At 41.9% G+C, this 26,353-nt stretch overlaps 1 protein-coding gene across 1 annotated transcript in view; it reads left to right on the forward strand.

Annotated features, from left to right (window-relative positions):
* Nucleotides 1-25,996, forward strand: part of LPAR1 (lysophosphatidic acid receptor 1) — a 55,218-nt gene extending 29,222 nt beyond the window's left edge. Inside the window, exons 3-4 of the mRNA XM_026061559.1 lie at nucleotides 24,873-25,207; nucleotides 25,273-25,996. Coding sequence (XP_025917344.1) covers nucleotides 24,873-25,174 — 302 coding nt within the window. The 3' untranslated portion in view covers nucleotides 25,175-25,207; nucleotides 25,273-25,996. The remainder of the gene's footprint in view (nucleotides 1-24,872; nucleotides 25,208-25,272) is intronic.
* Nucleotides 25,997-26,353: the final 357 nt, after the last annotated feature.

Here is a 26,353-nt window from a genome sequence, read left to right on the forward strand (position 1 = left end):
TACCATTAAGTTCAATTTGAAGCATATAGCTAAGTGTTTGCCTTTTTTCCTCTATGCCAGTACATACCAGCTGCATTTAGGAAACATAAAAATCATTTCCCAGTAAATATCCTGACTAAAATTCTTACTCTGAAGCTGACAAGAAAATAATTAGTTAAGTGAGAATGGAAGAAATGCAGTTCCTTGGTCACCGAAGCTGGTATATTGTGTACATTGTGAAAAACATGAAAGATCTGCATTTCTTACCATGCTTGGTGCTGTTTCTGGAACTTGTGTGATTGTCCATGAAGAATTATGCCTTTATGTCAACAAAAAAAGCCTGTTGGAAGTATCTTTTGCAGGATATAACAGTGGAATATATTTGTTCCTTAATGAGATGCTTTTCTTTATGTTAATATATGTGCTGGTTACGTAATGTAGGGAAATAGGAAGTGAGGCAAACTGGCTTTTCACTTGCTATGCGTTTGTTCTAGTGCCAGTATATAAGGCATCCTGCAGGATTTAACCCTTTGTAAAGATGGGGAGATGCAGGGGTGGGGAGCTCATTTTTCTTTTTCAGGCATGCTGTGGTCTTAATGAAACCTTTGTTGAGAAAACTTGCCAGCCCAAGTTAAAGAGAGAAGATACAGACAGCTTGAAAGAGCCATTTATCTGGCAGATGGCACGTACCATAGCTGCGCAAGGGACTGGCCTGGACCCCAGCCTCATGGGGATTTTATGTTTTTGTGAGCTCCTTCCCCAGAAAGCCGTTGCCCCAAGCACAACCTACGTTCTGGGTTGGTGAAGTGCAGGGCACCGAGGGATCGCTCGGTCCTTGCACGCTGGCTGATGCTCAGCCTTGTGGGCTCTCTCTGCCCCCCCCGCTGCATTCTGGATTTACGTTGCTGTAACAAGCAGAGAGATTAATCTGGGAATATCTTGTAACAGTGTTGTTTGTATTGCTGTTACTTGTTGAAAAAGGTGAAAGGGAATGCACACTGCTTGATAGGCTGTACAGCTTCTGTACACCACATGGATTAAAAAATGGTCCTTCACTAAGGATAACCGGCATTTAATCCTTGGCTGTTTTAGCCAGTGTTCAGCATTGAATGAGTTGTTCTGGTTTCTGTCTTCAAGAATAGAAAAGTTCTTACTATCCAGGACTTGATTCAGTTTAGGGTGAGGAGGGGTCAATTTAAATAAACAAATAAAGCAAATGAATTAACTGCAAATGATTAATGTAGCATTCTTCAGATAAATAGAGCACTTCAGCCTTCAGTATATTAATCCATCAAATACCTGAGTGTTAAATTCACCATGTGCTGTTGTGTGATGTTTTTAAAGAGCAGAAGGCTTTCATAGGTACAGCACTGCCTTTCTTGCAGGCAGTGCCTGCAAGTCTACATGGCTACGCAGTAATCGGGAGAGATGTGCGTAAAGCTGCATGGACTAAAGAAATGTGACCTTTTAAATACATCCCTGAGGACACAGTACTGATTGATGCTGTTCCCCATGAGATTTTCCTTTCTTTTCTCTCCTTTTCATTTTCATTTGTTTAGCCACCCTCCCTCTCCCCTTCTTCTGTCCCTGTGTCTCCCCCCTTCACTTTTTTAATTTATCTCTGTGGCCTTGCTCCCATTCAGATAGCAGGCAGGAGCTAGGCTTTTCAGAGCCAGCCCGGATGCTGAGACGGTCTGTGGGAGGATTAATTATCGGATGATGTTGCAAGGGCRTTGGAGTCGGCACCTTCCAGTGAAGCCTGGTGCTCTGCAACGCCGGTGGGCCCCATCTTGGGCAGCTTTGAGCCGGACCTGAGTGCGTGGCGTGGCAATGGAAAATGATTCCAGTCCTCCCTTCATGAAATGAAATGTAGCTGCCTTGCTGCAAACCTTTGTCATAGGCAAAAATGTGCAGTGTATAGAGCTTTAATCCTGGAAGAAGAACAAGATTTTTTCCCCCAGTTTTTGGAACCAGCTTGTGAAATAGAAGGAAGCACTGGTTACCAGTGACATCCAATTCTGAGTTTTATTCCGTGTGCATTAGAAATAGATTTACTTAAACAATAGGAGTAGTTCCAATTGAACTGTTAGTTATCAACAATATGCATTCAGGATTTAGCCCCTTACATTTCTTTTATGGATGTGGATTTTGATTTCACAAGCAAATACATTTATCAAGAGGGAATTCATAATTGAGTATGCTTTTGCTGAATTGTTTTAATGCTTGAAATTTTTGGATTTTTTTTTCTTTCATTTTTGCTGAAATCACTGGTTTTGTAACCTACAGTCCATTTGCAAGTTGTTCACTTTCAAAAAAAGTTTTGAACGCCCAAGACTCTTTCAGAGCAGTTACACAGTTCAATTCCCCCATTACTTTTGAAAATGCGACTTTAAAATTTTTCACTTGGAACAGTTAGAAGTAGTAGCCTTAAATATTCCTTGTCGAGCCCTCTCGATGATTTTTCTCTCCAACTGTAGGAGAGAACTACCTATGTGGGAGGAATATTGAATATCTTGCCTGCGATTCTGAGCAGGTAAACAGGTAAACATTTGTTTTGAACATGTGTATTCAAATACTTTTGCTAGTGGCCCACTGGTGTTTGTGGGCCATCACAACTAATTATTACACATCACTCATAGTTCTTTCACTAGTGAATATATTCACAACTCTAAGGGGCTTGTTTTCGCCTATTACAGTTTTTTTCACTGTTGATTTGTGTGATTTGTTGCATTACAGTGTATTTAACAAGTTCTCACAAGTTGTGCAGCGTGCCATCTTTTTTGGATCATTGCTTCTTTGGGGCTCCAATTAAAAAACAAATAGTCTTATCTAATTAAAAATGCATTCCCAGTGTGCTGATATTCATGAACGTCACTGGTGGCCTTGCAAGTTGACATGGAGCTGGCATGGCAGGTGTGAGCGGCTTCTCTGGCCAAGCAGGGCTGCATGAGCAGGGTCCGGGGGCATCTGTGCATGCCCTGCAGGTGGGGTTAGATAAAGCAAAGTAACCTTGCTGAGCACTGCCACTTGTCAGCACTGATCGTCTTGCAGTCACTGCTGACATTAGTCCTTTGCTCGGGCTCCTTGCCTCGGTAAGCTCACAGCCCAGATGTTCCTCCTCTCTGGGTCCGGTGGACAGTGGCCACGGGGCTGAACTGCAGCACCAGGCAGGGCTGGGGAGGTCCCCACACAAGGCAGTATTTGGAGGTGTGGAGGATACATTTTCTCCAAGCTTGCCCAAATTATGCTTGTTCTAGGAGGACCGTAAACCCTCTTCAGTGCTCCAGAAAGCTTGACACCAAATAGAAATTTTTTTTAACACCTCTCCAGTTATCATGTCCTCCCAGTTCCCAAGCCAAGGACCTCATCAGACACTGAAAAATGAAGAAGTAAATTACACAAAGATAAGGGCCAGTCAAGGCTTGTTCCAGAAAGGAATGCTGCCTATTTGACTATTTCCCCTTGGGAGGGATGTTCAGCCAGAGTCTAGCCAGTTTTCCAGGACACAGGGTATATGACAGTGCCTCAAATTCCTAATACCTTCTTCTCCATTTTAAAACTGTGGAAGGAACTGAATCCAGAACTGGCTGAAACAGGAGTCTTGGATTTTCCTTTGTTAACACCAGGATTTTGCCCTGAATGTGAGTGAAATCTCAGCAGGCCCATGGACCAGATGTTAAAATCTGGACTTTATCTTAAAAAACAGTGATGAAATAAAACATCACACATTACACACATTAATACATTGAAACTTCAGGCATGATACATTCACAAGCTTTGTACCTCATGCTCACTTCTCTTTGAAAAATATACTTTTCTTCTAAAAGTCTTTAGAATGGTCTACTTCATCCATAGGCTGTGTCCTGTTTATCAAAAAGTACCCTTGATTCATCCAGTAGACATGATCTTGAAAGGTGTCAGCCATAAGCTGTCTTCATTGCATACTGCACTGGTGAGTGGTGATCCCCAAACATGTAACCAAAGGAACTTCAAAGAATATTATATTTGACAAAAACTAATACAGTCAGAAGTTTTATTAGCAAACCTTTGACATCTGGCTTTTCATTTGAAGTTGAAGTTCACTGCATCTTTTTGCTGCTGTTGCTTCAAACAGCAAAGATAAATGTCTGCTGGATGTAGCAGTTTAAATGAGTATCTCTTCAGATTTATGGAGGAAAGCAGAAACCACAACAAACAAACATGTAGGCACAAGCAGAAGGCTTCTGGTACTGTTTTAAAGAATTAGTTTTTTATTGTTAAGAAAGTAGTCTTAGTACAGCATATACTACAGGCTTTAGGATCCTCAAATACTTGTCTGTAAAGCTGACCGTGTGCGGTTGCGCAGGCAGTTCTTTGCAAGAGTGATATGGTGGAGTTCTGCCTGTGCTTTATAAATCTGTGGTAATAAGAGATGTATATCACCACATCTTGAAGCCATCTCCTCCACTTCCGTGACATGGGCTGACTACTTTTGCCAAAAAAAAAAAAAAGAGCCTGCATACTTGGAAGTATTTTTTCATCGCTTAAACACCTCTATCTTTAATGCTCCAGAAAAAAAAAAAAAGGCAAAATGCTTGGAAAAGACAGGCACGTTGCCAACATTTTGAAGAGTTAGAGAAGAGTTTCTAGGCTAGCAATAGTTTCGGCAACTTCCTGAAAAGAGATATCCGTAACAGCAACATCCGAAAATAATTAGTTACTTGGTAACTTACTTCATCTATGATTTGTTCTCAAATTTAGGACAGGAGATTTCTCGTAGATTCTTTTCACCATTTGAGATTCAAGTGTGTGTGTGTATGTTGAAGTCTGAATTCTTTGTGTGAGGTTATTCCAGGAAATCCCTAATTATTTTAAGCAGTGTTGCACAGTTACCATATTTGTGGCAATATCAGCTCTGGCTCCAGGACTTGCTTAGAGTTCATGAATTCTCAAGAGCTGATGATAACTTGTCCTTGGTCTGCATGTAGTGTATTAATAGGAACTACCTCCAGTTTTGTCATGTCCCAGAGTTATTACTAATGTTTGAAAAAACACTTTTAATGCTAGTTTTCATTTTGTCATATGCAGTGCTTTCTCTGTGCAGACTGGGATCTTTATTAGGAAAATGAGTCTTCAAATTCTGGTTATAATAAGTACCTGTGAACCAAAACAAATTGCTGGGTTAGAGAGTTTAGGTTGCGGCTTGACTTTGCCTGGGACGGGCAAGGTTTTTTGGCTCAAGAAGAGCTCTGTGATGCCAGGAAGCGTTACAGAGGGGTGTCTGTGAGCTCTCCCCAAGGCCTGCGGGACTGCTGTGCCCTACATGGTCCTTTTTCTCCACTGCTCTGGCTCCTTCTCCTACTCCCGGTCCTTCCAGGGCATATTTTCTTCCAGCAACAGACTCCACTTTCACTACAGTGCTCAAAGAGTGCCAGCACTTCTCTTAGGATGGAGGGACTTGGTTATTTTTGCTTTCACCACTTCTCAGAACGAAAAGAGAAAACAGTTGGATGTCCTTTAAGCCAAACAACACGAATGCAATGCAATAGTGTTATTAAATTTTTTCTAGTTCTGTGATAATAACATGCTTTTGAGAAGCAGCACTGTGCTAAATAAGCCACAGCGAAACATGAGTATCAATATAAAATTCCTTAATTTAAGCTCCTTCTCTTCTCCCCAGTTAGCATGTTGCTGATCCTTGAAATCTAAGTGTTCGTAGAAGAATTATCTAAAAATTGTAGCAAGGAATGGTTTTGTCAGCAAGTTTGTCCTTCTGATTATTTAGCACAGGAAGGAAATAGCTCATACTCTTGTGATTCTGGCTTCATGGGATGACTTTTCATAGTAGTGCTTATCACAAAATTCAGAAAGCACAGCTAGGGAGAAGGTTAGAGAGGTAAGAGGTCATCGCTGGGCCTTTTCTATTGTAAATAACTTTTTTTTAATGTGTTTTACACATTTCTCTATAAAACTTTTCTGGGAAAAAGATTTAAGTTTAAATTGCGTCTGTAAATACTTAACATGCATCTGTTGTGGTGAAGCACAGAGCTCTTTCAGATATTAGTATAGCCACCTCTGCCTTTACCTGCGTGATCATTGTACTACATGTGATCATCTCGCTGCTTATCTCAGAGCACACTGTTAGTGCATACTGCGTGTTGCAGACAAACTCATTTTCTTGCTTTGTGATGTATTTGTTCTTGCCTAAACCTTGCTCCATCTACAGTGAACTACTGAGTTTTCCACTCAAAATGTTTAGGTCGTAGCAACATTCAGTCTCAGACATGCTACTAGCAGCAATCTGACAGCTGTGGCTGAACCCTGTGAGATCTTTGCTCTAAATCCTCTTCCATTAACCCTGAACTCTTACCCAAAGTGACCCTGATGAATACAGGTATTATCTGTGATGCAGAATAAGGAGAAGCTGAGGAACATCCAGGCTGTGGATCAGTTAGAGACCCTTTCTTTTTTCTTCTCCTTCTTCTCCTTCTTCTCTTCTTTTCCTTTTTTGCAATGACTTTGACATATAGGCAACTGTTGTAATGTGCAGAGCATTGACCACCAGTGGATAGTCCATGGGCAACAGTAGCAGGCTTTAATCTCTAGGGAACTTTCTTGGCCAATTTGGAGGGAAAAAAAAAAGATACTGTGATATTGTTTATGAGCTTCTGAGGGTAGAAGCAGCTGCGGCCAAACTCAGTTTCTGGGAAGGTTCAGAGGAGAGTGACATACAGCCACCTCCCCTTTCTCACTCATTCCCTTCCCTAGACAAGCATTTTGTTCAAAACCCTTGTGGTACAGGCACTGATGCAGGCATGCCCAGCTTTGCATTGGGAAGGAGAAGAGCAAGCTGTGTGCGTAAGCTGTGTCAGTAAGATACAGGGATGGCTTGGGGCAGGAAAATCATAACCAGAAAAGGTTCATGCACTGAACCACTGAACTCATCAACCCAGCCTCCTCAACTAGGATCCCAATGCTGAGGGCTTTGCAAAGCTCTCAGCCTGCTTCACAGTTAAGATCAGTCAAATGCCTATGAAATCAGTGGGGAGTGGAGACTCTGTCCTGACCAGACTGTGTTATCTGCTCTGCACCCCTAGCCTAAGTTCAGCCTTATGTCATTTGCCAACATTGCATCTTTAGAAACATTAGAGCTGGAGCTTGTGAGACTTGCATGCACCCTCTGTGATAAATGCTCTTTGAGGATTGAGCATAGCCAGTGATGAAGAATACAGGCAATGCATGTTTTTGGAAAAGTATGTGCTGCAAATACTGTGGAAAACAGATTGTTCAGCTTCAAACAAGCAGTAGGTCAGTCCTAAAAACCTGTCTGGTTATTACCTTGTTCCCAGCCTCCTGTTCACATACAAGTAAACTGAGCACTTGTGTATACAGATATAGTATTGGGGTTCAGAAATCTATACAGCAGAGTGAGCACTCCTATGTTAGTAAAAACATTTGTGATGTAGCTAGGTTACTAGAGAAACTGAATGCTGATTAATATTGGAGGAGGAACAAGCAGCTGTGTCCCTCCTTGCTTGCATCTCTGAGAAGGTAACTGACGCAGAAAATCTTGTTATTCTCTTCACCACGTAGTTTGCAGAGCAACAAGTAAAAATCCAGCAGATTTGAAGCTTGTTATACTGTTTGGTTTGAGACTGTAATATTTGAGACACAGCTGTGATCAATCTCCAGGCTACAAAGCCTGCCTTTTAAAGACAAGCAGCTGGAGGCATGGACTTTTCCTACAGCTCTGAAATGGCCTCTTTTCCTTGCTGTATTCATCCCAAATTTTGCTACCCTGACTGTGCTATGCCTGCTGCTCTAAGCCATGCAGAAAAATGATGAGAAAACAGCAAGTATCACCAGGAGCTTTAAATGAAGTGCAGTGAAGTTTGACCTGAATTTGCATGTATTTATACACCTCTCTTACACTTTACTGCTCTGCTTCTGTATTGGAGTGTACTGATGGGAGACAATGTAACACAGAGGCTTGCATTACCTGAAGATTTCTTTCACTACAAAATATTTTAAAAGAAAATTAGGTCAGTTGTGTATGGCTTCCTTTAATGCCTTGTGTAACGGTTAGGGTTTTTGTTTCCTACTTGAAGTAGAAAAAAGGCTGTGTGTCTCATTTAAAGCAGCATCAGTACTTCTTGGAAGTAATTACATTACTAAGTAGAAGGATTTTGCAAGGAATTTGTTTATAAAGTACTAATTGCTCTTTGCAAAAATTCCTGAGGAGAGGTCCTGTTGCCTTGAACGTCTGACAGTTTACTTTATGCATCTTCCCTCTTGCTTTAGGTGGAAACCCACAAATACCTCTAAGAAAACAACTGCAGAGATTTTGCAAGTTTGTGCATCAGTGTGTCTATCCCAGAATAATCTGACTTAAAATACTGTCCTGTGAGCACAACTGAAGTAAAACATTTGAATGAACCTGCAGGCACTGCAGGGTGTGTAGTAGAGGAGGAATACACTGTATAGGTGCTCTAATTAGCTGTTACTGCAATAACACAGAATTCCTGTGTCCCCAAGTTCCATCTTCTGGACAGATGCTGTTACTGTTTAGCAGTGCTGGTGAGCACAGCCTTTCTGCTGGGTGCTTGGATTTTTTAACATAAAGCAATCCAGAATCTGGCTGCAGGAGTTTAAGGAAGTGGCTTTTATTTTCCTCATGGCTCTGTTTCATCCTCTTTTCTACCCTTTATATTTCCTGTCTGCTCAACCCAATTGCAAGAAAATGCTTCTGTAGCAGCAGACATGTGCAACTGCTGAATGTAATCCAGATGGAAATTGCATTTATGGCTTAGTAGCAGTCTTGGTCCATCAGGGACTAACTGCTCTTCTATGTTAGTTAGGCTTTCCATTTTGCAACATATATCCATGATTACAACCCTGTGTTGTGGAAAGGTGTGATATGTTAGATGGCCTAAACATACTGAGACCTTCTYCTGAGGACTAATAGCCTGCAGAAACTTCTTGTGTTTTGCTTTGGAGAGAGTACAGTGGAGCCTTTTGTTTTCCATACGGAGGGTGTTTTCAATGCAGCCATACCTTTTGTGGATGTTCATTTCTGCAGCTGCTTCTGGAGCTCAGGGGAGATATGCTTTCTTCAATAGGTGTCTCCCTATTTATGTGCTCCTGCCTTTCTTTGAGCCGATATCCGAATTCTATGTCTCACTGAATGGTCAGAAGAGCACGTCATGCCGATGTGGCTGGGGGACACGGCACACAGAGTCAATAGGAATGGATTAGAAGGATCTAAGGGCCATCCAGAGAGTGCAGAACAAATTAGTTTTTTGGATGCCACTGTAATTCTCTACATGTGGTCTCAGGCTTTCCAGGTGTGTAACAAATGCTTTCACAGGTGACTTGTGTCTTTGGTACCCTTTGGTGGCCTGTACATAGCAGATCTGCAGCATCTGATTGAATTCCATTATTAGTGGTTATTTAAAAAGTAAAGCACTACCTACCATACTTAATAGTGATGTGAATTATTACCAAATCAGCTCAGCCCACATCTCCAAGAATTGTTTAAAATGTCTTTTGTATTTTGAAAACTTCTAGATAGTTTGGTATTTAGCTGTTGAAAATTTTATGTTCAAACTCATTTAAATTTTTTATTCCTCAAGGACTAAAATCTCTGGCAAGCAGAGAGTGTTAAAAAGGAAGAATTTTAAAGTTTTTGCAATGCAGAAGCAATGCTCTCCCAAATGGATCTGTTAGTATGTGTAGGGGGTGCTTGTGTGAACACAGCCATGAACTTGGCTGTCATTGCAGCTTGCCTTCTCAGAGGTCTTGAGTTGCTGTGAGAAACAAGTTGGCTTCATCCTTAGTCYGAAAACAGGTGACAGTGGAAAAAAAATTACTGTCAACTTCAGCGATCTCATTAGAGAGGCCAAGAGTTCAGTGGGAACAGAGACGGCTCTTTTATCCCCAGCAGCAGAAAACCCAGAACAAAGCTGTGTTATAGTCAAGGCATGCCACAGAGAAAGCGCCGACGTTAACACTTCTGCCTTCCTTGCCTGGTAGATAGAGGCTAGATTTAAATGAGCTCTGTCTGGCACTTCTCACGAACACTCCTGAAAGAGATGAAGGTGGCTGGAAATTAACCTGGTTTTGCTGCTTATAGYATTTCAGTATTCTGGTGCAATACAATTGCTCACATATGTTTAGGTGGGAGTGAATGTACTGAAAAAGAAGACTTAGCACTTTTTAAATCCTTTTTTATCATATCCAAAATCTGCAGTCTTTTGAGGGCACACTAGAGCAAACAGTGAGCCAGAGGTTGAAGGAGTTACATCCTCAGAAACATGAAGATTGAGCAACCTTCAAAATAGTATGATAGTGCTCTTTTTTGTGGTTTCAGAGGCTACTTATATAGAAATCTTTAAGCCACAGTGACGCAGAATGTGGTGTTAACACAGAGCTGAAAGACAACCGCTATTCCTGGGCACTTTTAGGTGCCGTACTTTGCTTACTGGGGTTAAATTTAGAATAGGAGATTATACCCCCAAAGGTAGGGCACTGTTCACAAAAAGTAACTGGAACGTAAGAGTCAGTTCAGTATGTTGAGTCAAACTCACATTTCTAATGTATGCATGAATGTGGAGAAACTCAATTATATTCAGTGGGTTCATCCCACATCTAACCCAGAAGCAGTTTTAATAGCTAGCCCTTTAAGTGGATGAAATTGGGTTCCCTCACTGATAGTGGTAGGTGGTATCTAATGCATTCTGAATTTTTTCCTTGCTTTGATTTTTGCCTGCTTGAGCTGATCCAATGACATAAAACAAAGCTGTGCAAAACATACTCCCCCAGTAGCTGTCTTCCCAGGATTTTCAACAGATAAGTACCGGTGGGAGAAAGAACTAGCAGATGCAGCTTGTTTTCAGTATAATGCATGGTTTGGCAGTGTGATTCTTGAAGCTGTGATTTGAAATAAAGGCTAAATGTTATCAGCGCAATCTTCTGTGTTTGCCTCAAGACTTTAATTTGATATAGATTCTGTGATGCCATATGCAAAGGAAATTACAGAGGAGCTGCCACTGGAATTCAGATATTTACCACCATCAGTGAAATGTTTCCAAACTTATTCACTGCATTTCCCATTTTAAGTATGGGAAATACTGTTGTTACCACAGTGAAATTATATGCTGTCGTACGGTAAACACCCTTCTAACAGGGGAAAAAGTACCTACTGTACAATAAAAGAATGTTGCATTTTGTTTCTAGAAGTCCACCAGAGCACTGTTGTAACACTTTTTTTGCACAGTAATGTTTTTAATGAATCCAGAGATTGGCTTCATTGAAGTTTGGACAAGATTAATCTTTAATTCTCCCTGCCACCTAAGACATTAGTTACAGTATAATAGATTCTTGTCCAGACAGTGAAAATTAGGTGTTCCAAGGGAAGTCTGAGGCAACTGTGAGAACTAAGAGCTAGTTACATCGTGGTAAATCATACCTTATCTTCAGCGTAGAAGCGTAGGCCAAAAGCTGCATTTTCTGCCCTTGTTATCAGCCTCGTCTAGGCAATTTTAAGTGAATGCATTTTGAACTAAGTGTGCTAAAGTCTGGAATAAGATAAACTATATGTACTTACCACAAGCAAAATTTGCGTAGTTCTTCTCTCACTGGGTCTCTCGTGAAATGCAGTGTCATGTCTATCTGCTGTCATAAAGCTTTATCCTCCCTCTGTTTTGTTATTGCTTTGTGTAGGTGTCTTTGGTGATAATCTGATAGCGGGATCGATGTCCTTACAGCCTTGACACTCCCCGCTCTCCAGTATGAGAACTGCTTGAGTGGTGGATTTACAGGTGACTGGTTATGCTGCAGTTGCTCAGTTCAGTTGTATTCAAGTCTGCTTGCTTTTGCTTTAAGGGTTCTTGTTTGTTTGTTAACATTCAGATCGAGAGTAGAAGGTCTTTCTGAGAAGGAAGCTACGCTGACATATCCAAAAGACCGACTGACTTCCAGGAAGATTTGTTCTGGAGTGACATCCCCTTAGCCAAGAAAGTTTTGTTCCTATTATCCATTTCACCCTGAAGCTTGTGCTCTATGTTTTTCCAGAGGAGCACAGCTGTCACAGTGGATTCTGCTTCTAAAAACTGTGTTTAGAGTAACTGTGTTTAATGCAATTGCCTCTAGGGATGTCTACCACACCTTAACTAGCTAAATATAATCATATAAAACACCACTGTAGCTATATAAAAGAAAGCAAACATAGGTTTCCTGCAGCTGAGTTTCTTGCAGTTGAGCTAGAACTGGTCTATAATGCAGTCATTTCAAGTATCTCTGCCTCTCTTAACTCTTTCTCCTATTCACAGCCTGGTGCTAACATGGGATAAACAAATTTTATTCCTATTAAGAAAGCAGATAGTGTCTAATAATTATTTCTTTTAATATTGTTGGTTTCATCTTATGTAAGAATCAAGGCGGGCCCTTATATACTAAATTGCATCCCTCCGTGCTTCATTTGGAAACTTGTATTGCAACTGGAGCTCATCCAAACATAATACCAGTAATGCTTAATGTCCTTAACAACAAAAGAAAATACAGTTAAACAACCTCTTGTACAAAGTTGTTTGAAATCTGCTAAACAAACTTCATTGTTTAAATATGGCATTGTGACTGTCCCTGGGAAAGTACCAGAATATGGGGGGTTTTTTGGATTTCCAAAGAAAAAGCAGAGAACACAGATTTTGTTTCAACATCAACATGAAAGATTTTTCTGTGATGAAAAACTGCAGGTAGGATTGAAACACCCAGGTCCCAAGCATGTTAAATATACTTTGCAGACACAGACAGAAACAGAGTCTGGTTTGCGAGCCGCTGCCTGCAGCGTGCCAGCTATCCCATTCGTGCCTGAGATGACCTCTTGTGGTGAGCCTTCACGTTTGTATAAACATGTTTGCACTGCTACCCCGAGAGGTCCAGGGTAGCTCACTCCTATGGGACAGGGCGTCCATGCTGCAAAAGTTCACAACAGTGATACTTTTGAAGTCTCCCATGTGGACCCTGATAACTCAATAAAAAGGCCTATGAAGTACATGAAGGGTTTCTCACTTCTGATGCATGAGAGCTTCAGTCCTGCCTGCTGCTCTTCAGTTGCCTCCATTTGTAGTTGTCCAGCCTGAGAGTCCACATTTTTGCAAGGGCCACTGCTTCCTGAGAAGCAGTCCTTTTTGTGCTTGTCCACCCCACATCGGGGATGTGAAAACATCCTGGGCAGCCAGTTGGTCATCCAGGATGCCCAGCAGACACCTGGGACAGGGTCTTTTCACCTTCCTGGGACAGGTCTGTTTCCCACGCAGCACATCAAGTCATGACCACAAGCAATCAGTGCCCAGAAAGAGCAGGCTGAGTTTGGACTACGTGACTCAGGCAAGGTGCCAGGTAGGGACTGAAAGACAGTTTCTCACTTCTAATTTTCCCTAGACCTCTGTTGCTTGCTTTTCTTTGTCTGGCATCACATGTGAGTAGGTGTTTGGTCACCGTGAGCCAGTGACGCCAATGCCAGGAGCTTCAGTCACTGCAGGAGCCTCTTCCCAGCAGAATTTTTATGCTCCTGTTCCAGCCAAGCTATCACTACTAATTTGAGACTGTGTGAGCATTTGGATCCATAATGGAGTGTAAAGGTTGTAGAACCCTTGAAAGTTGAAGACACCAAAATATCCTCTCTGTGACAGGTTTTTGGCAGAAGTAAAATGCCATGGGGCCTGCTGGTTGTCTTTACACAGCGGTAAATGTTCAAATTGCTTTGGCAACCACCAGACCTTTATTCAGAGATTAGCTTCGCATATCTTTATGAATTTAGAAATCAGTTGGAATCCTGACCATTGACACTTAATGACTTCCTGTTTTTATCCAAAATGCTTTTTATAGATAAATGGCTTACTTCTTCTGAGGGGGGGGGAAAAAGTACTCTCTCTCTCATCCAGTCATTAGATTGGTGATGAATTCCATTTTTCCTTAATAACCTTTTGATTTGAGAATTTTAAATGCATATGGATAAACTGCCTTAGGCTCAAGCTTTTACTTTACTTTTAGTAAAAGCAGCAGATTTCACATGCCATCCTTGCAGGTTGTTCTTTAAAATTAAAAAAAGACATATATTTGAAATGAGAGATAGTCAAACAACATTGGTTTGCACATTTCAGTTGAAAAGCAATTCTGAAGTCCTTCATTTGCATTAGTACTTGATTTCTCTTTTAGAGATGTCAGTCAAAAAAAAAAATTGACGGTGGCTGGATCAGCTGGCCAGAGACCTGCAAACTTATTTCACAGGACTACTAAAAGCGGGCAGAGCATGACACGAGACAAGTATTAACCTAAGCTAGACTTTAACTCATACCCATGAAGTTCTAATGACTTGCTTCTATCTACATCTTATTTTCTTTCCAGTTTCTTTTGCTTTGTTTTCAATATTTACAAGGCTTTTGTGACTGTTGCAGTTTCAAGCTTCACAAGCTCCAAGTACTAAAGGAAAATATAAAGGCTTGGAGACTTGCGTGATATTTAAAACATTCACAGTCAGTGCAAGCACCCTGTGGAAAAGCTGCCATGGGATCCCAGCGGGAAGATTCCCAGCAGATCGGACCTTCAGAAGGAAAGACGGGAGGATGAGTATCAAAATACCCTGTCTCCAGCATTACTTGACAACAATTCCTTGGGAAAGGTGTACCAGAAACTGTGCAAAGAGAGAGCTATCGTTCCTTTCTCATTCCCTCTTAGCAATGACCTGCTTAAGGACTCCCCTGACTATCAAGCCAACCATGTGTTAGTCCACTGATATAAACCTCATATCATTTCCTTTTGGTTTAGGCTTATAAACTGAAGAGATCCTGCCATGGATACTGTACTATACAAGCTGGCTTGGCAGCCTGTGGGAGGTAAAGGGAACCTTTGCTCCAAAAATAGGAAGACAAGATTAAAAAGTCAGCAGCTGTGAAAAATGGGGAAACGTGGTAGTGGTGGTAGATGCAGGCCTGCCAGCTACCAGTGTTTCCTGTAGCATGCTCAGAGACCACCGTCGTGTACACAGAGGTGCTAATACACGTGTTGGCTAACGGTTACTGTGGGCATCTTGTGAAATATTGCTGTGGATCAGGTTCAGGTGTGTTTCTGTCCCCATGTAAAGTAGCAGTGCACTGTGGTAGCTTTTCCCTACATCTTCCAGCTTGAGGGTTGTATCTGCAGTGCATACTGAGGGTGAGGATGGCTTTGGGAAGTGGGTGCCAAGCCCTGTGGAGGCTGCCCTGCAGAAAGCCTTGTCAGAGTGGGGCAGGTACCCCTACCCATGGGGAACATTGCTTTCGAGGTGAGAAAATGTGTCTGCTTAAAAATTAGGGGTTCCACCCGAAGATTTCATTGAGGAATTTAAAAACACATGAGTGTAAGTATTTAAATAATAAGTTGTCCAGACTGTGATGATGTGATCGTTGGAAGAGAATAGGGAGAGCAAAGGTCAACATGTATCAAAACACTCTGTATCCATTGTGGTCAAAACTGTGGTCAAATCCACTGTATGTGGATTTAGGAACAGATTTTGTTTTGTTGGTTGGGTTTTGTTTTGTTTTGTTTTTAAAGGAAGAAGATAAAGATGATGGTGATGATAAAAGGGATTAATAATCACAGATGAAATACTAAATATTAAGATCCAAACTGAAGTGAAGTTGATACATGCTTAAACCTTACTCTTTACAGGCAAGGGATGCTGCTCCCAGTCTAGCTAGGGCAAAGGCAGAACCCCAAGGAAGTTTTCTTGTTAAGTCATTAGCATGTTTTAAACTATATAAATGTTTCAGGAGGGAAATAGCCAGGTTCCTCAGAGATGGGATGATTTGTTGATGCAGATAGCCATGCCTTAAACTCTGAATAAATTCTGTGTGTAAGAGTTCAAAGATGAAGACAGATGTTTGAAGCAGACACACACTGTATTTCTCCTGGGAATGGTGGTGGAGCAAGAAGTGATTTTTGTGTTTATATATGATCCAGCCATTATTTTGTGTAAAGCCTGACCAAATTCAACAACTCAAAATCCTGAAGGAGAATTCAGGAAGAGGTTGTAGTGCAGGTGTGCATCTAGCTGTGGAGAAGATAGGAAATGGGGGAATAGACGCAGAAATAATTTATTGAAAAAAACCTTTGCAAGCCATCAGCAAAGCAGATTGAAGAATCTGGCAAACCTAACAACTTCTGGGTGAAATTCAGATACTTAGAAATGCTGCTGGTGATCTGCTCCCTGCCCATGGAGAGCTCAGGATTTTTCTATAATCTACACATTCAGAGTTGTTCAGGAGACTAGAACGTGTACCCCATGCATGGGGTGAGGATACTGTTGTGAACAACAGGCTCATACTACCAGGCTCCTTGTATTGGATGTACTGCACCTTAAATGTCCTTTCCTCTATGTGCCCTCCAGTTGTGTGTTTTCTCTTCTTTACTTTGGTTCTCTTATTCAAAACATCTTATGATAAGTACATGTAAGACACTGTTTCACAAATGGGGATGTAGATTTTCACTAACTTTGCTTTGTTTCTCATTTACCATTTTGCACTGCTGGAGGTATTCACCTACCCTTTGCACACATTTCCATCATGGAAATATTTCACTTGAAACACAAAGGGGCAGTTGCAGCAAAGTTTCTCAGCCAGGATTTAAGTGTCAGAGAAAGCAGGGTTTTGCTCTCAATCAGAAACACAAAGCACTGCAAAAGGAATGTGCTGCAAATCCCTCTCACATTCAAAACTCATCTGGGGGAATTGTCCCCTTAAATAAAGACACCTCAGAGATTGAAGGGTTTTTGGTAGCAGTGACTGCTGGATAAAGCTTCTTTAATCCACCCTTTAAAACAAGACTATCCATGCTGGCCTGTCTGCATAGTGCTTTCTCTCCAGACTGAGGTATTTTGCCAGTACTATCTTTCAGTGTCATCCTCCCCAAACCTTTTGGAGTCAGTAGATGGAGAGTCAAGTCTCTCCATCCAGTCACTCAAGTTCTGCAGAATTTGAGTAATTTAACAGGGGCTTATTTTATTTTTGTTAAAGTGGACTGTTTGTGGTAGTCACATTTTATGTTTTCACATAAAAAATTCCATGGATGGAAGGCAACCTGACCCAAAAACTGACTGTTTCCAACAGAGACTATAATAACACGGCAACAACTGTGTTTTCATCCACGAAGAACTGTGAGCTGTATTGTAACAATTTGGGGAAAAACTGGGAAAAATTATGTCAGACTAGAATTAGAAGAATTGCTCCTAACCTCTGTATGTTTACAGAGTGATAAACTATGTCCATAGTTACTTTACATATATAAAAATTTAGCATTCATTTTAGATTTCATTCTCTAATATCATATCAGAGGAAAACAATACTTAGCTATAAATAAGCGCTATTTCATGTGGTACTTATCTCCATTCATGCTATGCACAAGACAGTATGCAGTGCTATCAGGAGCCTTATTGATGCAGCTTACAGATGGCTAGGGCATGAAAAAGTGCAGTTGTGTTGGAGCTGATGAGCTTATTCCTCAGTTAGCATAGCAAGTGGCTTTCCCTGCTGAGGATGAGATTGTACTGGGATGTGGAAAAAGCCAGGCATTTCTGTAACCCTCTTTGGCCGTGGTTTTGTTAAATTGAGCTAGAGCTCTTTGTTTCTTGGAGCTTTTTTTTTTCCTTTTTTTTTTAATCAGCAGTACAGCTCAGGTAGCTTGTCAGAGGAAGAGTTTCCTACGCACCTCCACCGTGATGACAGATGCTGTGTAGTGGGCAGGTTACCACCTGCCTGCACCTAGTTTTGATGAAGCAGTCTTTATTTTCTGTCATCTTGCTTTCCTCAGGGATTTTAGTGGCACTGTCTTTCAGCTTTCTCTCTCAGCCTCCACCGAATGSAGCCTGCTCTGCTCTGCTCATCTGAAAATTGTCTCCCTCTGGCACTGCTTCTAGCCTGCAAAGGTGCCACAAAACACCTTTCCCTGGCCTGGAGGCTTTTCTCTCTCAATTCTCCTTGTCCAAGTGGAAGAGGCGATGTAGCTGCCAGTCTGAAGTGCCATGCTGAGATCAGGAGGGGGTTTGGAGAAGACAACAGGTGGGGAAGGAGAAGTGGGCAACAGCAACAGGGAAAAAACACTTTAACAGCTGAGAGAAGAAATTGGAGCCTAAAGGAACAATCCCTGTGGTTTGAAGGATCTAGCATACGGATACCCCTCCCTTTTGCTATTGTTTTGGCATACTGCAGGCCTCTCCAGTCTTTTTCTGTCTGATATGGGGAGGGGGAGTAAATGTCTGTGCATTTGACCTGGAGTGAGTCTTTTCTGTCTGGATTGTGGTAGTGCCTTGCAATATCTCTGTAATGTCAAGAAAATTGCAAACATAAACTAGATCTTCTTCTTTTCCCTCACCTTTCCTCTTGCTCCCTAAAATGGGCTCTCTCCATATTTTTCTCCTCCATATGGATTCCTCCATAAAAGGAATTTGCAGGGTGAGTCTGAGGCCTTACTGAAAACAGTAAAGTTAGTATCAGCATCCAAGGCAGGTGGAAGAAAGCACGCGAATGGGACATTATATGGTAAAGCCAGAGAAAAAGGAGTGCTCCAGAAGACAGGTCTGTTCAGAAGAATCACATCTTACCAGAGCCTTGGAATAACCTCCCTTACTCCCCTCTGCTGCTTCTCAGATCCATGGTCTTTTAGTCCTCCTAGCTTTGCCTCATTGTTTTCCAATTGAAATGGACTTTTTATTTTCATTTGTGAGAAGCACTTGATATTCCCCCAGTTTGTTGGGGGGTTCAGCAGGCTGTAAGGAATAGACAGGGAAGCACGGGAGCTCAGAGAGCTAGAAATAGTAGAATAACAGTGGTGTGTGACTTGGCAGGATCAGTAGTGCTTCTTTTATTTTGCCATTGTGAGTTAGAGGAAAATAAATGTTCATGGAATAAATGTAATCTTATGCTGTCCAAGGCAAAAAGGAGAAAAAAAAAAAGTGCTACTTAGGAAATGCTTCGTCTGCTAATCTGTGAATTTTTAAGAGCAGCCGTTCAGTCTGGTAAGTAAAAAATGACCACATGCAGGTCCTTGGCGTCTAGGCGAAATCACACAGGGTGGGTGTTCGAGGCTGAATTGTGTCCCTGACCCCTTGCCCACAGCAGGGGCAGTGCAGAGACACCGCGGCTCATGGGGAGCTGTTCAATGCCAAGTGCCAACGGTGGATGTGGTGCTGCTGGAGCTGAGGAGAGGGGATGGCCAGGACGCCTCGTGCCACCCTGGGGGCTGGCCTGGAGTGATCCCTGGGAAGGGCTAGGTGCCAGCAGTCCTTCAGGAAGTATGTTGTTTGTGAACTTCTAACATCCTCCTCAGAATGAATGTTAATACAAAAATATATCACAGTTGATTAGTTTCCAGCTAAAACAAGGCTCTATTTTCTTCTGTAACAGCAGTAAAAAGATCTAATCCGCAGCCTTAGAATAAAACTGGACCAAATACTCTTGCTGTGCATATAGAATGACAGTCACTTGAAATTCACTTATCCAGCTTGGTTTTGGATCTGTGCAGTGTCTGCCTTTTGGCTTTTCAGAAAATAAAACAAAGCTCCATAACACAAACTGGAAATGTTTTCCCCCACTCTTCAACCTTTTTTCTACTAAACATATCAGATCCTCCAGTTATGTCTGCTTCTTAGAAGAGGGAGTCTTTCTTGCTTTGGCTCTTACAAAGTTTGTATAAATACAGGCCAACTTAAGACAATCTGCATTGGTAGGAAAAAAAAGTCATCCTGAACAGTTAGTTCTTGATGATAAACCAAACCAGCAGGCTTGGTTGGCTGCAGTAGTGCAGAGGTGATCTGATGTTCAAGTAAAGTCTTAAATTAACACTGCTGTGTTTTAGGAGACTCTTTCTCCATATGCTTTTCTCCTACTTTATCTTTCTGTGCTGTCTGTAGTTTGTCTTGTTGATTTTACAAACATTCTTGAGAGAACCAAAGAGCTAGTAATGAGTGACTAGTTTGTCAGTGTTTATTCTCATGTACTTTGTTTCTTTTCTGCTGCTGTTTTTTTGGAGTTGTTTTCTCTTTTGTTTCTACAGTCACTCATTTTTCTGTGATTTATCATGCTTGGTTTCATACATCTATTGCCCATTCCAGTTTTTACTCCCTTGCAATCAGATCTTTCTGTGAGGCCGTGCCACACTCACTCAGGAGTTTCCAAGCATGGAAATACAGTCCAGACTGATGAATCTGATGGGAGTTCATGACAGACGAGCTGTAATTATATTGTGGTCATTGGAAATGTCTCAGTGGGCTTTTGCCACTACGTAACAGGACAGATTATGAACAAAGAGTTGGAATTTCAGCCCTGGATGAGAGGTATCACACGGCAGGTTCCAGAAGATGAGAAATCAGTGTCATGACTACTTCATTGTTACTCAGATTTCCTGCTGTAAAATGTGCTTCTCATTCTATATGAATGCTTCCCCTCTTGTTTCCTTAAATCCTTTTAAGAGATTCAGTGTCATCTTCTCCACTTCCCCAAAGCTTTCCCATTTCATAGCTAGCCATTCAGCCCTTGGTCTGACAATTCATCCTTGCCAGGCCTCCTCTTCCCAGGCCCTTAGGACAAACCTTGGCCATGCACCATGGGGATGTTCCTCACGCTACAGATAAACAGCCATGCCAGCCTTGCGTCTCTCCTGGTGCCAGTACCTCTAAGGACTGCCAGGTTTGGAGGTGTTACCCCCAGGGTGCTGTCTGTCCAGGCAACAGTGCTCATCATCCTTCCAAGGATATGCTATCTGTAAATTTATTCATGCATAATTGGGCTTTCCTAGTTCCAGTGAATGATGGTAACATAGCCATATAGAAAATGAGATCTGATTCCTTAAATGCAATAGATTTGTTCTGTATATTCATTGCAACATGGGTTTCAGTGAATTTGTAAAATGTTAACAGATGTGTCTGGAAGCTGCTCATGCTGTACTTTGGGCTGCTCTCTGCAGTTCCTAAGCAGAGAATACATGAAGAATTTGGTGTATTCTCAAGGCTTTTCAGTATATGGCAACAAGAAACTTTCGGATCTCATTGTTTTATTAGATGTGATATTTTTAGATCTTGATCCTTGGCAAAATCAGTGCACAAGAGATTCCAGAAAAGGGAAGAATTTAACCTTGCTTTTAGCTTAGTATCACTTTACCTTGACAAATACTTGAAGTTAGAAGTAGAAAAAATAAATTTCAGGCTTATTTTCCTTCCAGAGAAAGAACTCCACATTTATACAAATGATGTTTCCTAAATCTGAAGTAACAGCAGTCTGACATTTTCAAGTTCCTTGCATTGTTCCTAATTCAAACAAGCCCTTACCATGAGCTATGCTTTCCAGTATTTTCCAGGGTACTGAAAGTTAAATAACAAATGAGGAAACCTGAGGTATTGTTTGTGTCACCATTTGCAAGCTCTTAACTTAATAAGCCACAGGAGCCATTTGCATGGTGGGAAGTTTTGCTAGGAAAATCCCAGGGGCTAAAGAAAAACAAAAACCACCAGACTGAATGGAGCTGGCTTCAATGGCTTTGCTTCCCAGTAATAATGAGCCGTCTGTTCAGAAGCTTGAAATTAGCCCTGTTTGCACAGGGGTCAGCGCTGGATGTTGTGTGTTCATACACTGCCACCACTGCTGTGTGGAATAAATAGGCAGGTGGGAAAGTCACTGCGGTCTCGTGGCTCCGGAGCCTGGCAGTGGGAAGCCTGGGTTATCTCCGCAGGACTGGAGCAGGGCAGCATGTGTTTCTTCTTCTCCCAACACCCTTACTGCCAGTGCATCATTCACCCTGTTCCCGGGGCTGGCACAGCAGCAGGGTGACAAATGACAGAGTGATGACCTCCATCTGCTCCTGGACCCGGGTGGGAGGCTGACCCTTCCTTTTTTTTTCAGGGTGGAATGAGCTGCACAGAGCATTTAGTTGGTTGCAGGACTGTAGTCTTCTTTTTCTTGATCGCAAGTACATCAAGGCTCATCTTATAGTTTATTGGACCTGCCTGAGATACTGAGGTGCCTACGGAGGCCCAGCAACTCCGTATGACAATGCTGTTCAGTGCAGTGGGCTGCATGTTGCCCTTGTCAGAGATTCAAGGGATTTTTCAGTGGAAAATGACTTCCTGCCTCACCGTACCACTTCTTGTTGTTGTTGCTGCTAACATATCCAAAAATGAAAGCAACAGAACTTTTTCTTTGATTTATTTGGTTTTTCAACAAAAGACTTGAAATAAAACAAAGATGTTTGGAATTTGGAAGCTTTCAATTGCAACTCTGAATGATCCTAGGAGAGCTTTCCTGTCAGCTCCATTGTTCCCACATTGGACTCTTCTGCTACAGGCCTGGTGAGGATACTGACATCATCTTTTGTGCTTGACTGTAGATCCCATGACTTGTAGTGTTCCCATCTCTGATGTTATTCTCCAGAGGCAGCCTTTAATGAAGAAAATATACAGTAAGGCTGGAACAAAGTCCTCCCTTGCCTCAGTAGTTAGGAGGTTGAACACAATACACGCAGTTTCTGCAGGCCAATGGTTGAGTTTAAAAGATTCTCTTGGTTTCTGCAGAAACCAGTTCAGCAGATTTATTCAGTGTGCAAGGCGGCTCTGAATCAATCTAGGCAATTCTGCAAATAAGAGATGCAGTTTTCTACTTCTGTGGGAACAGGTACAAGAAASGGACAAAAGACTATAGTTCTTTGCCTGGCTTTCAAGTACTCTTTTCTATGACCATTGAAATATGAAAGAGCAGCAGACAAAAACTATGAAGTGGATTCACGTGTTTGATGGCACCTCAGCGTGGGAGAATTTCAGCCCTATTCTGTAAATTTGCTGCCAGCCTCTAAAACAAGTCATTTGGCCAAATCGATGCTTTGTACTAGTAGCTGGCAATTTGCCTCTCAGCTTCTTTCCCTTTATAAGCTTTGTTCATCAGCAAAGTGATATACATCAAATGGCACTGTGACACAGTTAGTGGCAAACAAGCTCAGTCTAGGAACATTTTTTGGTGTATAAGAAATCTGTGTGTGGTTGCCTAGCTGGTGATCTGAAAAGTGTGGATGGCTGTACTGATTTTTAATTCTCTCAGTTACATTTGATGTCTTGCAGGTTTGAAGCACCTATTGATACCTCTTTGGACTCTTGTCATGTGCAGAGTCCGGACCACTACTGCCAAAGAGAGCAAGCTGCTGGACTTTGCATTGAAAAAACCTGCCATGGCGTCTCTAGTGCAAGGATAAAAGGGCAAATGCATGTGGTCTAGCTCTGGCTTCCTTACAAGCCATGTCTCCCCCCTAAGGATGCTGCGGTTTGGTGCTGCAGCATGCTTCTGGGAGGGTGGTTTGTGAGCTCTGCAGCTCTGCAGCCCTTTTGATTTTGTTAGCTTCTGCCTTCATAGACCTGGGTGCTCGATCTTGCTGGACTGGTGAAGGCCAGATGAGAGAGACCATGTGTGAACTCACGAGAGTGATACTTCAAATGATCAAAGGATTCTTTGTCACTGTCCAGTCTCTTGTTTACTCACCCAGTTAAAAAAGAGAGGGAGAACCACAGCTTTCTGTGCAGCATTTGTACGCAGGGTGTGTCCATAGGCAAACCAGTCTGTAGTACAGCACACCCTTGGTGTYTGCAAAGCCATTCAGATGTGACTCTGTTTGGTGGCGGCCAATGCAATGTTAGCTGGATATCCTAATGGAAAGGAGTCCATAGTGCTGCCATTGCCCGAGCTGGAAATAGCTGGCAGCCTCTTGGCAGGCATAGCTAAGAGGCTGCACATTGAACTGACTGAGTATCATAAGCTACTAAACTTGCAGAGCACTTTGCTGAAGCAAAAAAAAAAATGAAGGCAATATTTTAACAAATGCCACAGTGACACCACAACCTGTTTGAAAGGGATTTAACTGGGTAGTGGTGGGAAGATCTTACTGATGCTGCCTTCACTAAGCCTCACAGCTGATGATGAGACCTTGATTTCTACATCAGCCAAGCATGTCAGCCTGGAAAATCTCAGGAGCACCATCTTCATTCTACCATAATTCATGTGTAAGAGCTTTCTCTGTGGTGCTTGTATTTAAAACCTCTTTAACCTTGCAACAAGTGAGCAACTTTGTTTAACCCAGTAGTCCTAATGAAATGAGGCACATTTGATTTCATCTCCATGTTAAACACAGAGTTTTCTTGGGCTTTATCCCCTCGGAGTTTTGCAAAGTAGAGGAAGGAGGGGAAAGCATTTTAATCAGGCTGAGATTCTGTGGCATTTACGCTATTGAAGTCTGAGGAGCCTCTGAATGTCTGTTGAATAGAGCCCTCAGAAAAGAAATAGATCTGTTGAAGGACGACATTTCAGTGCAAGAAGGATGTGTGTTTAGGACTTTCCATTACATAATGGGACTGAAATGGATTAACAGGACCCAGGCTTTCTTTTTTTTTGAGAACTGCTGCCTGCATCACTTTTCTTCTATTGCTGGTGTTTCTGTCACAGCACTAACAAAAAGGTTTTCTTTGTTGTTATTAGTTTGAGAAGTAAATTGCAGCATTGTTTCTCCTGATCAAGAGATTGATTAGTCAGAGGTCTCTAGCTGAAGGGAAAAATGTTCCTCATTACCAACTTTAAATGCAAAGGCATTTGCCAAGCAGGGAACATTGCAAATTGTAAATGTGGGGGGGAATGTCTTTTTCTTTTGATGTGCTGCCCGTAACCATTTATGGATTTTTAAAAGGCGGCTCTCTTGCCAGGTCAGTGAAGAAATAGTGTGGGAAAGATACTCTGTAAAAGAACATAAAACTTTGCTGCTTCCAGTTGGACGGTTTTCAGTGTGTTTTCACGAGTGACAGTGTATTACTATACTTGTGGGCTTTGTCTTGTTTTGTTCGCTCTTTCTCTTCCTAGGTGCTTTTATAATCTGCTGGACCCCAGGATTAGTCTTGCTGCTCCTTGATGTTTGCTGTCCCCAGTGTAACGTCCTCGCCTACGAAAAATTCTTCCTGCTCCTGGCTGAATTCAACTCCGCCATGAATCCCATCATCTACTCCTACCGGGACAAGGAGATGAGTGCTACCTTCAAGCAAATCCTGTGCTGCCAGCGCAGCGAGAGCGCCAACGGCCCGACTGAAGGCTCTGACCGCTCCGCGTCCTCCCTCAACCACACCATCCTGGCTGGCGTGCACAGCAACGATCACTCGGTGGTGTAAGACCACAGCGAGCCCGTCACCGCAGACCACCTGGCGGGCGGGCGGGCGGGTGGGCGGCAGCGGGCTGCAACGCTGCCTCTGGAGAGGGCTGGGTGCAGGGGCTGGGGGAAAGTAACAAGCTCGCAAGGTTTTCTTAAACACTAAGGGACTACAGTGCTCTTTTTTTCCAGGGAGCCCTCTCCACCTACGAGATCCACCTTGTGCGCAGAACGGGCCATGCTATAAGCTCTTTGATTTCTACTTTCAAAAAGTAGAAAGCAGATGCCTTGCAATGGAATTCATAGGTAGCCCTTGGAAAGCCTTGTTTAGACTACGCTAACTAGACTTTGTCAGACTATGCTGCATCTTGGTGCCAGTCGGAATCAGCTCTGATTAATTAAGCTTATACCTGCTTCACTGCATTTACATGTAGCCACTTAGTCTTTAAAAAAAAAGGGAGAAATGAAAAAGGGGATAAAAGTMAGCTTTTCATTTAATAGATATGTAATATTTATCACCATCAGCATGCTCATGGTGAACATTTTCTGTGCAGGGAGTAAAACTGTGCTCTAGTCTTCATACTCTTAGCCACACTGCCATAACTACAGTAAAAAAAAAATTATTTTTTCTAATACAAGCAACAGGAAAATGATGGAAATTCTGACACACTTCTTACCTTCATTACTGGTGTTAGAGAGCATGCATGTTCTGTGTGTATGCAGAATGTTTTAATTATATATATAAAAAAAAAGCTCATTGTAGAGTCTGCAGGAAAGTAGAAAAACATAGACTGTATTCCAGTGTTTGTTTAGATTATGAAATAAACAATACTCTAGTCACAAGATATTTAACGTTCTTCTTTGAAGTGTGGTATGAAATATGTAATGTGTAAGGGGTCCCAGGTTTTTCTTGGACAAGTTCTTAAAGTAAGATACATCTCTAAGGCTCTTAAAGGGCTACAGTCATGTTGGTAAGTTAAAAAAAATGTATTTATGGTGTTGGAATGCTATTCTTTTTCATAATGGAGTGCAAGGGGATTTTTATTCATGATGGAGTGCAAGGGGATTTTTTAGGTGAAAAATGTTTACTTTTTTATGGAACTTTTTTGTAATTAAAAAAACCCAACTTCTATGGATTTTTGCACTGAGAGATATTTGTAGGGTATCTTTTAAATTATTTACCCTTCATGTCAAAAGCAGT

Source organism: Apteryx rowi, unplaced genomic scaffold, assembly GCF_003343035.1.
Source record: "Apteryx rowi isolate R43461 unplaced genomic scaffold, aptRow1 scaffold_182, whole genome shotgun sequence".
Classification (NCBI taxonomy): Eukaryota; Metazoa; Chordata; class Aves; order Apterygiformes; family Apterygidae; genus Apteryx; species Apteryx rowi.